At 40.5% G+C, this 11977-nt stretch overlaps 1 protein-coding gene across 2 annotated transcripts in view; it reads left to right on the top strand.

Moving 5' to 3' along the window:
• The first annotated feature begins 7520 nt into the window (after nucleotides 1-7520).
• The window catches only part of NRDE2 (NRDE-2, necessary for RNA interference, domain containing), a 34298-nt gene continuing 29841 nt past the window's right edge, over nucleotides 7521-11977 (top strand). For both annotated transcript variants that reach the window (XM_033010493.2, XM_033010492.2), the window contains exon 1: nucleotides 7521-7652. In XM_033010493.2, coding sequence (XP_032866384.2) covers nucleotides 7574-7652 — 79 coding nt within the window. In that variant the 5' untranslated portion in view covers nucleotides 7521-7573. The remainder of the gene's footprint in view (nucleotides 7653-11977) is intronic.

Here is an 11977-nt window from a genome sequence, read left to right as displayed (position 1 = left end):
TCAGTGGACTGAGCATCTGATCTTACAAAATACTAAATTTGCTTAATGGAAGAAAGGCTGAATGGCATATGATTACTGTCTGTGTATAGACTACATCCAGGTTAGCACCCTGGTGAAGCGAAGAGCTATTTTAAGCCATAGGAAAATTCTGGCCCAGAAACAGATGGATATAAACAGATCATGAATGAAATTAAGGAGGAATTTAGGATGTTTCTAAGCATCGGAAAATTGAGGTTCTGGACCTGTCTTGTCATAGCAGTTGTGGGTAGAAAAGCCCAACAAATTTCAAAACGGAATACATGAACAGACCTATGTGGTAAATTTTTCTGCAGAGAAGGCTGAACTCAGTGGCTCAGACCATCCCTTCCAGATCTATGTTTACAAAAGGTTAGAAACTAAGGATAAATGCCTAGATAAATTTTATTTGGGGGAAAAGTCTAATGAGAAATTAGCATAGATTTTACATAACGAATCATGACACCCAGGGAGAATGCAGAAGAATTGCTAAAATGGAAAATGTCATCTGTTAAACAGTGTAGCCTATTTATTTTTTAAATACTATTTAAGCATGCTGTGTTTCATATGCTGCATTTTGAAAGGTTCATCCCAAATTAAAACAGCTGATCTTATGATCCCAAGACACCAAAAAAACACCCCATTACAGTAACGAAGCTTCACCTGTGGCTGCATGATGAAGCCCCAAAGGCACCTCAAAATGCTGCAATAAATGGAATATTTCCTGTTAGAACAACATGTAATGCTTACTTGTTTTGATTTGAGGATAGAAGAAATACATCAAATGCGTTTTTCTTACATGAAGATCTATTCCTGTGTTGTTTTAAAAAGAAGGATGGTGGCATTCCAGGGTACAAGATATAAAAACAGGCCAAAAATAAGGATGGGGTGGGTTTTTTTTGGTTGGTCTGTTTGGTTTGTGGGTTGTTTTTCTGATCATTCAGAATTTCTTTAAATTCTCTAGTCTTCATCCTGAGAAAGCTGGTATAAAAAGCTAGTGGACACTTCTAGCAAACAGAATGCTCTGCTTATGTCTCCTTCCTCTTCTGGGTGTAGCTTTGTTCACAGCAAAATTTGCAGTAAATGTACAGGGAACAATATCAATACCCGCATTTTTTGTAGTCTATATAGAAATACAGATTTATATTCACATATGCATACATGCATTTACATCATAAGTTAAAATACTTTACAAGTCTGCTGTTTATGTCTAAAAGTCTAATTAATAGGCCTATCTAGAGTATGGCTTTGAAACAAATGTTTTTCGTATTAATTTGGTTCCTGTTTCTGTTTTGTGTTACGGAACAGTGAATACATATCTCATACATGCATACAGGGTCAGTCTGACCATGGCTTTAGTTCAAAAGTTCAAGGCCAGCACTGCCATGCAGCTTGAATAGTCAAGTACAAATATCGCCTTTAGGTTTTTGCAGTGTAGAATTAGAATGTATACCTGAACTGAACCACTTATCTTTATTATATTTGTCCATCACACACTACCTGTAGTAGCTGATCTACACAACAAGCATTTGATAACCCATCAAGCTTATCATAACTGAAGATTTTACAGACAGAATTTGGATCGGTAAATAAACCATCAGATTTATTAAAGCATTAGAAAGATGGCCTGACAACCTTTGTAAAAATATTAGCAGTAATGCATTTCTGAGTAATATCAACTTACATATGTTTATTTTCTATTTAAGTTTATCTGTTGAAGGAAGAATGTCTGCACCACTTTCATGTAATTTTATATCCCTGTGCTATTAATAATTTAAGCTGCTAAAATTTTATTCAAGTATTATTTATTACATTGTAAGAGGAAGAAGGCAGCAGAATTGCCTATTTTCAGTGAGAAATAAAGTAATTTTCAAAATCTCTGTATAAAAGACTCTAGGAAGTATATACATACTGACCTCCAAAACAGGTACTTTGAGGATAAAATACAATACATCAAATGTAGTAGCAGTATTATACAATATCCTCACCTAGAATACTTACTGTAAGTGTAATACAATATAGAATTAAAAACTGAAGAAAAGTCAGTAATTAGAATTTGTTGCTAAATATGAGTCAGTTGATTTCCTTTTAAAAATACAATAGAAGTACTTTTGAAGGACATGTAAAATTATTATACCTTTGTATCAAACTATGTTCGGTTTTGATCTGTCAGTTTTGAGGATTCGAAGAATAATATCTCAACATTGAAGAAGAATTTTTTCTTAGAAGGCATCTTCTTGAGCTGCCTCTCTCAAACAACGGCAAAGCGTGATAGGATGGAAAGCTCTACATCATTTCCTCTGCGAAACGTCCCAGCCATGCCACGCCTGACGCTCCTGACATGAATCTGGTTATCTGGGAGAGAAAGCAGGCAGGGAGGAGAGCTGGCAACACGGCAGTGGTGGCTGCCAGGCCACATCCAGACTCGGGGGGGGCCAGTCCTCTCCTTCTTCAAGTGAATGACAGAGGTGGGAAGGGTGAAGGGGTGGGAAGCGTAACAGCGGCTTCGAAGGGGAATGGAGTGGGGTGAAGGTGTCATGTCCCTGAGGACACTGACAGGCCTGGCTCCCCCTGTCCAGCTTTCCCCAGGGCTTCCCCCCACCCTGCCCACCGCCCAGGACCCCACGTCAGCCCCCCGGGGCCGTCAGCCCCTGCCCCAGCGATGGCTCCCCACAGCCCTGCCCTGCCCGGCCACGGGCCCTGCCGAGCCGAGCCTATTTGCGGGCCCATGTCCCAGCTCATCCTTGTGCCCAGGGTGGTGCCCAATCCAGGGCTGGGGCTGCCTCCGATGCCCTGCTCCTGGCTGGGGAGCTGCTCTCCTGGGCCCCCGGGAGCTGCCAGCCCACACAGCACCCTGGCAGCAGGGTAGGAAGAGGAAACACAGTAGCTAGGGGGAACTTATCAGGCATCATTCAAATCCCAAACACGCAATGCTGCTGCAGGACTTGATCTCTTCTGCTTTGTTCTCCTGGCGAGGCCGGCCATGGGACGGAGGTTCCAGCCCCGCAGCAGTGTGCTGCGCCTGGCAGAGCTGAAACCGGAGCTCTTGCATTTCTGCCTGTTGAGCTGGTCTCAGGAAAAAATTAGCCCTTGATAAAATTACTCAGTAGATCTCAATACATCTGAGTAGCGCTGGCATAGACAAAAGGATTTCTTAGTGAAAGAAACCTGAGAAGGGGCTGGGAAAATGTAGAGGAAGGCTGGAAACCTGGCATGTCATCAGAATGGGAACCTGTGTTATTGGAAACCCTGTTGTGCTCCATAGGTCTCACTGCAGGGAGATACAACCCATCACTCTCCTTTTACATTTGACCCGTTCCTCTCACTGTTGGAACGTGCAAAATGTGCCATATTAATGCCACATATTTTCTTATTAGAGTAAGCTGCATAAGCGTTCTTATCATGATACAAGTGCATCATCACATGATGCTGATGGCACCTGGTATGTCAACAAGGTTTGAAAAGGCTGGTGGAACACAGAGGTGGAAGCCTGCTAATCCATCCCATTAGGGTCATTCTGGAGACCCAAAGAAGGTGCATGTAAATACATCCAATTTTCCCCCTAGCTCTGTGTTCAGAATTAATTTAACATCCTCCCTAATGTGACCTCTGCTCTTAGAGGCTTACAAAATTTTACAACATTTTATGGATACTTATTTCTTTAAATGAATGCAATGTAGCGCTTACTCAAAATGGTTGCCTTTATTTCTGATGCCTTTATTCAAGGTGTCCACTGTGTATGTTTTAAATTACAGTTTGTAGTGCTATAAGGCTTGTTCTGCAAGTTTTTGCATGAGAACCCTCCTTTGTAAAGAGCCTCTTGATATCTTGGAGAGAGATGAACCTACTCCTCGCAGGAGCTCCTTGATCCTCAGAGTGGAAGGAAGAACTAACTATAGGATTTACTACAGAGGAAGCAGAAAGTGTGAAGAAGCAACAGAAAATATGAAAGATATTAGAGGCATGATATCACAGGCTGTAAAGTTAGGAGGTGGAGCACATGACAGAGCAAATTGTGAATGTGTGAGGTCAAGAAACAGTCTTGCTATGGCTTTTAAGGCCCTGGAGAGAGGCCCCGAATTACTGCTTCATATGGCATGCATTTCACAAAAGTCAGATTCTCAAATATCTACTACAATTTTATTGTAATAAGGAAAATGTTATGGACCTGATGAGAGGGTTTTTCATCCCTAAATATAATGTTATGATTTCTGTCAAAATATACAACAGAACTGAAGTCTCAAATCTACTGAAAACTCTCACATCTGCTTAGGCAGTTCAGTACATTATTCACTGTAGGCCTTCCAATGAAGAAAAATCTTTACCAAAGAATAAAAATCCTTAAAATGGATTATGAATAAAAAATATAAACTATACCAGACTTTAGTGTGTTAAATAGGTACATACAATGTAAAAAGCAGACCAGAGTGTTCTTAAGTAAAGAACTTGTTAGTTTCTCTAGTTAGTTCATTCCTTCTTATTAACATGTAACTCTTGTTTCATACAGCTGCTGTGTTTTTGTCCATATTGTAAAAGGCTTGATGGTTTGCTGTTATTAGGATAGAACTGAAAAAACAATGCTGAGTGTTTCAGGTAACTTTATTTTAGACATCAAGAGGTGTTTTGGTCAGGTTCTTCACTAAGTCCTAAGAAAATGCTTGGCTCAACTGAGTTGAGGCGAACAATTTATTTGTAATAGTACTTTTTGCCTGTAAAGGCTTAGTAAAGTATTCATATAACATTAAAATGCATTTTGCAGACTTTTAAGACAAAAGCTGCAAAATAAAACTTGTTAGATGCGGGGCTAAATACATTGCAGAAAACTACATTTCATCAGAATGGGCATTGCTCACCCAGTCAAGGAAATGTCAATGTAGAAAATTTTACTACATAGCCAATTTCTGCTAATGATAAATAGGAACTACTTGTACAAATCAATGAAATAATCCAAAAGCAACATTCACACAAGTTTAACTTCCACTTGTGATAACAGGAAATATTGCCTGCATTTATGTGTTAGTGTTAAATATGGTTAGGTTTTTTTTTTTTTATGTTACAGTAATATATGTATAGCAACAATACCAACAGCCTTTATTAATTTATCACTCTCTTTATCTATAATTGAGGCTACTTTCCAGGGACACAGGGCATAAATCTGTATTTAAGATTCTTATAAACTCTGGTCATTTGCTATACTCTCAAAAACCACATTTTCTGTATGCTCTTTGTTGAGAAATTGTTAGCTACCATCACTATGAACAGCTGAGAGGCAATGAGAATAATGACATTCAGCAAATAAACTGAATGGTTTCATTGTGAAATCTGCTTAGTTTATCTTGCATCTAGAGCATTACTATCTTGAAAGGGCTTTGAGTCTGGTTCATAAAAGGATAGGTAAATATTTAGTTTTCTGTAGATAGGTGGTAGTTTTCCCAGTACTGAGGTATGCAGAATAAATGCATATAAAAATTTCAATAACTATCCAAATAAGATTACAACAAATATTTCCATGAGCAGGAGAGTTGTGACTCAACTTTCCTAGCAGGTTAGACTCCCAATAGGAACTGCATCCATACTGGAGTTTTTCTCCCACTGAAAATCCTGCTCAGCATTGCCACCTGTTTTCATGTAATTTGCAGTAACGTAATAACCTGTAACCTCCTGTTAAATTTGGTTGAAATTGGTCACGAGTTCTGAAACTAGTGGGAGAAATTATGCCAGGTAGATAGAAAGACAAATGCTTGTTCATGTAGCATAATTACATAGGTTTTTTCTTCTGGGGATAAAGGGTAAAAAGTGAATGTGACAACATAATTATTTTTAAATCGTGTCTTCAGAATTTGGTCACAAATTCGTAGTGTGCTTCTTTGAGATTTCTTTTTCCCTATCTTCTGTATCAGTTCTGGGCAGATACACATTTCTATATATCACGTACTGCATTTTCCACATTCTAATGTTTTACCACAAAACTTGATAGATGTAAACAGACTTGAACAAAAACATTGCTCCACATCAGTACGTGAGCATATGTTTTAAAGCCCATCCTTTCCAAGTTGGCAATCAGGCCCCACTCATTTTGTGACTTCCAGACTATCGGCATCCATGACCACTATTTTGTTCTGAATTGTCTTCTCTCTATACTTATATTCTTCTCCCCTGTTGATAAAAAACAATACCATTTCATAGATTAATAATAAATTAAAGGTAGGAAACAAGGATTAAGAAATTGTTTTATAGTTTTCTAAAGGAAGAAGTCACCAGTAGGATTCCTTGGGATCTGACTGTTCAACATCTACAAAAAGGCTGCAAATGGCAGTGAACGTAGTTGACAAAGTCTGAAGATAGTGCAAAAGTATTCTGGAGAATCAACTGGAAAGCTGACTGAGAAAGGCCACTGAGGTATTTCAGAAATAAATTATAAAATGACCTAAAAAAATTAGCTCGTTAAGTGCAGAGTGGTGTGTATAGGGAAGCTAACCTTAACAGCTATATACAATAGTTACCTATTATTATTGCCAATCAGGAATGGGCTCTCAAGAGACACTGTAGCTCAGGAGAGGCCAAAAGCCAAACAGAATGATCAGAAGGTGTTGGGAAAGGAGCAGAAAACAAACCAGTCATTACAATTCCATACAACCCCTAAACCCACTGTACACCTATAGCTTTATCAGTACATGAAATTCTGGTTGTGTAGGAGTTAGAAAAACTAAAGAAATTCAACAAGGAGAACATTATGGAATGGCTTTAATGTATGAAGAAAAAAAGGCAGATTTTCAGTCCAGAAAGGAGAATACTGCAGTGAAGCATCTTAACAGTGTGTAAAATTTTGCAGAGAAAGTAAATAGGGATGCTTATTTTTCCTCACAATTCAAGAATCAGGCACTGTGCTTGAGACAAAAAGGAAATACTGTTACAGACAATATGTAATTAAAAAGTAGAACAACCTGCCCAAGAAGGCACAAAGCATAAAAAAATTATTTTTCCAGTTCTTTTATGGAGGGCAGGCTCATGGATGCCATCAATCATGATGGGAGAATCCCTTGTCAGGAGGCTTATGAAGGATTGACTGTAGGAGGCTATTTCTTCCCCAAGCCCTTGCTACAGGTGTTTGAGATGGGCTGTCTGCCGAGATGGGCCTTCAAATATACGGTGGGTACTAACAGAAAGGAAGCGTGGCTTCTTACAACATTCTCTTTTCCACGGCTGAGCATTCCAGCCTCGAGGAGCCATTGCCCGGGTGCTCCATGCCAGTGAACCCCACGAGGGAAGGCACGAGTGGTGGGGAAGAAAAGGCTGGCTCTGGAAAACCCATCACCCCCTCTGCCCCCAGCAGCTCCCCCCTCCAGTCCTTTTAGTGACGGGGGCGGAAGGCGCAAGACACGCGGAAGAACCCCAGCACTAAACCTTTCTACCCTCAGCAGCCTCCCGGAACCCGCCGCCATTTTAGGAGGTCGGGCGGACGAACTACATATCCCAGCATGCTCGGCGCCGCGCTGCCATCTTGCCCCGCCGCTCTGCGGGGCAGTTCGGGCAAATAGTAGTGGCGGCAAGCGGGGCCATGGCGCTGTTCCCGGCTTTTGCCGGTGCCGCCGAGAGCGGGGAACCCCCAACCGGCAGCAGCGAAGGCTCCAGGAAAGGTAAAGTCCTGGGAGGACCCTCTTCCTTCCAGCAGCCCTCCGCGGCCCGGCCCTCGGGAAGCCCTTCCTGCTTCCACTCGCCGCCACACCGAGCCTTCTACACCGTGCCGGCCCCTCGGCGCCCCGCGCCGGGCTAGCTCCAGCCGCCAGCCCGCCCGCCCTCCGCCGGGGTAGCCTGGTCCGCCCCTGCGTGCCCGCGTTGCGGACAAGGGGCGCTCCGCCCCCGTCACGGAGCTGCGGTGTGGGCGGTGCTGCCGCGGGGGCCCGGGACCCCGGCGGCGGGCTGCGGCCGGCGCCTCTGGAGGCCTGGGAGCGCGGCGGTGGGGCCGGGCCCGGCCCGCTGCTGAGGGGAGCGCGCCCCGCTGCCCGGGCTCCTCCCTCCCGCGCAGGGCGGTGCTGTCGGTTGGAGTGAAGTTACCGTACCGCCAATAAAGTTACTTCCCGTGAGGTAACTTGGGGCAGAACCCGGAATAGGGATAGTCCCGTAAAAAGGGTGCCGGGTTCTCAGGTGTGTTCAGATTTGCTTCCAGCTGTGTGCTGGATGCATGGCTGCAGAAATACTGATCTCTGAAAAATACGTTTACATAACTCTGTGTGCGGTGGAGAATGTTTGCTTTATGCAGAAAATTAGGTGTTGGTTTGTTTTATTTTTACCGCTAGCCTTGGATAACTTAAAAAGTTTGATCATTTCTTGCTTATTAAGCCAAATTTGAGTTGTAATGGATAATTTTTGGAAGGTCATGAGTGAGATTATGATTCGGTTTATCATTTTGACTGTCATGGTTGCTGTCTAGCAAGTTATACTTCTATTAAACAAGTAAAGAACCCTGGCACGTATTACCAAACTCTTAAGTATGCACAACATTTAGTAATTCTGCCAGAAGATGTTTTGAACTATGTGTTTTTTCTTGCCAGCTTCCACCACCCTTGAACCTGCCCATCCTTTAGACACCACAGCAAGGGGAAACACTAAGAGAATATTTACCTAAGCTAAATTTTTTGTCTATTTGTCCCAGTCAGTATGGTGAGTTATTGAAGCTTTTAGCAATGCAGGCTGGGGTTAGTTTGTAACCAGTTCTGCATTACACCCTGATGGCGTTGCAGCTGTTGATACTTGGTCTGCCAATACAGAGATGTTCTAGCTACATTTAGGAGCCTTTCTGGTAATAACACTTGTTGCTGTGAGTAGTGAACGTAATAAGACTCCAAATCACAGCTTCTAGGAAGAGAGGATCTGCTCTGCCAGGCAGAGGTACAGTAAAATTCTCTAGTACTAAGACCTTATTTATGTTTTAAAACTGGGAATTTAGCTTTTAGGTTTGTTATGCCTCGTCTGTGTCACTGCAGACCACCTGTCTGGAAAATCAAATTACACAGAAAAAGATGTTAAGACTTATTTTTGGATCTAGATTTCAGTTATTAGCACTGTTTATGAGTTCCATTTTGGTCTACTGGAATTTTTTTGTATGAGAATTACTGACAACACTTTGAGGAACATAATTTGTTTGGTTTACGTTTTAGCCAATACTGTACTTTGTTTTTAATGACCACATTTCAGTGTAAGTTACAAAAATTAAGTATTAACTTAGAACCAGGTTTATGGTGGCCTGTATCAAATTTCACACGTTTAGCTTGAGAGAACTTGACAAGCAACTTTGGTATCTCTCTGATAGATGACTCTCATCAGAGCTGATGTGAAGCCAAAGTCTGTCATAATACAGAGATCACAGAGTATGTTGTATTTAAGATGATATGCAAAACTGAGGTGTCTTTTGCAGTCGTCTAGGACTGTTTCATAGTTTTACTGTAAAATCTGAGGTAATAATGTAAATATGCCATCCATATTTCATTGCTCTGACCACCTCTGCCTCATATTCTTACAAACCTTCCTAAACCATTTGTAAATATAAGTGCTGTCTCAAACAGAAGTATTGCTCTACACTCTTCCTATCCTGCTAGATTGCTGAGTTGCAGCAACCTCTAGAGTGCAAAGTAATTTTGTGTATGGTTTCTTACAATTATGTTGTCAAGCTTAATTAGTTTTTGGTAGAAGATAAATTACAAATTTATCAGTAGCTATGAACAGAGCAGTGGTAATAATTAACCCTAATGACAGTAGTAAGCATTATGTACAGCATTATGTAGAATCTGAACTATTACATAGGTAAGCCGATACAGTGATTTTTGCTGCAAGCAGATTTTCAGGATTCTAAGAGCCAACAAAAGGCTTTGCATAACTCTTAAAAACTATCTTTGTAGACATGCACTGTAAATTTTATGTTTTTTTTTTTTTTTTTTTTTTTTGCTTAGAAAGGTATAAAAAGAATGCCATTGGATTGCTTCTACTGTTGTGCTCATAAATGTGGATGGTAGAGTAGAACAGTAACAAGTGCATGCATATTATCACAAAAGAAGCCTTTTACATCATCTTTATACTCTTTAAGAACGTTAATCTGGTCTGCAAAAATGATGAACTTTTTAGATATCTGTCAAGAAAAAATAGCAAACAATTAAAAAGGTAGAGTTATAAAGTTTGGAATGCATTTTGATGTTTGAAATGCTTGTATCCAGCTAATTCATTCACTGAATATTATTTATAAGGAGGCTTGGACTTTCATGTTGTGTAATGGAAAAAATTGTTCAGTTCTTTACAGACTATTAAGTCAGTTTGATTACATTGTTCAGAAAATACTGTAGTTGGAGAATTCTAAACATTTCCCTGGTATATCCACAGAGGCGTATAGACTGTGCTACAGGGCTTGGTTCTTGCAGTGTGATTCTTCAATGTTTTAAAAATGCGATTTGATCTCATCTGCTGAGGTAGAACCAAGCTACAGGCACAGTCAGGGGATCAGTGTTTATGACTCCATTTCTCAAGGTGAGTTTTCCTTGGAGGCCCTAAAACAATAATCTAAAATATGAAAAATCTTATTCAGCTTGTGCTCACTGTTGTAATCATATTATACCAAGTTGGCGGGTGACTTCACATCTGTAAGGGAATACCATAATTTCAGGTAAAGTTAAGTCAAAATGACGTCTGGGAAGTTAATTTCTAATAGTTAATGGTGATAATAGACATTATTTTGATATATTTAAGGCAAATTTCCTATGGAAATGGATCTCCTGCATGCTTGCTGTGCATCTGTCTGACAGCCTACTTCCTCAGTATCTCTCTCTTCCTCCCCAGGAGTTTTAATCCTCTCAGTCAAATTTGTTTGGTGGGAGAGAGAAATGAGGTAAAAGTAGAGGGGGTCTGTGAAAATCTACATTTGCTTAGGAAAGATAAATCTAGATAAAGTGCCACTGCTGCGAGAGAGGCTGTAACGTGAATTGAACTGTTACAAGGATAGATGGACTTAACAATGAGCATCTGTACATCAGCCAACAAATAAACATCTTTGGAGATCACAGTCTGATGCAGTACAGGCTCCCTCTTGCCCAGCCAGTAAATCAGGGATGTGGCAGAGTACTGTAGGAGGGTCTAGAGAACCCAGATAATTCCTGAAGCAGTGGCAGTGGTGGGGAGTGTAAAGGATGGAGGACACAACTCAGAAATCCAGGCTGCATCCTTATGTGAGCTGCAGGATTAATTTGTTGGGAGGAGGAGGGGAATGAAAATTTTGCCAACTCTTTTTATGCAAGAATGTGGTTCTGGACTTGGAACAGCCTTTTAAACAGAGAAATATAAAGATAACTGCTTTCCACTCTTCTGCTAGACCAGGTGTAGCCTCTTTTGTTTAAAATGTGCTTTGTGCCTAAGGGAAATTTGTATGGTTGGTTAGCCCTGTGTCTTCTAAAACAGCCGGAGCATTACTACTTTCATTGTTTATTTTCTTGTGTGTTCATTTTGTCAATGTGATCGATAATGCCATTTTAAAAAGAAATGTATCAGTTGCCTTCTATTTCTCAGTTTTTAAGGATGAAGCTCTTAGTGCTGCTATGGATCTGTATCTCCATTTGGAAGTCACTTAGCACTGTAGTGCCATAAGGCTTGAGGTTATAAAATTTAACATACTTATTGTTGTATGCAAACTTCTTTTTTTTTTTCCCTAGTTTGGACTGGTCTTTATCTAAAGCGTTTACAATGATGAATAATATTAGGAAATGCATTAATCTTTGGAGGACCTGATAATATACTCTTGAAATCAATGAAAAGCCTGTTTTGATGCGTACAGCATTTAAAAAGATCTTAGATCAGATTTTAAAAGTTAAACATCTTGAACTTTTTTCCTAATGGTCTGAATATTGTAAGTCTTGAATACTGAGTTTTGTCATCACCAACTCTATGTGACTGAAGGCAAATTATTTAACTTCATTCTGCCTTT

The sequence above is a fragment of the Tyto alba genome, unplaced genomic scaffold (assembly GCF_018691265.1).
Source record: "Tyto alba isolate M040663 unplaced genomic scaffold, T.alba_DEE_v4.0 Super-Scaffold_18, whole genome shotgun sequence".
In the NCBI taxonomy this organism is placed as follows: Eukaryota; Metazoa; Chordata; class Aves; order Strigiformes; family Tytonidae; genus Tyto; species Tyto alba.
The sequence above is the reverse complement of the archived record's forward strand: the minus strand, read 5'-3'. Positions and strand labels throughout refer to the sequence as shown.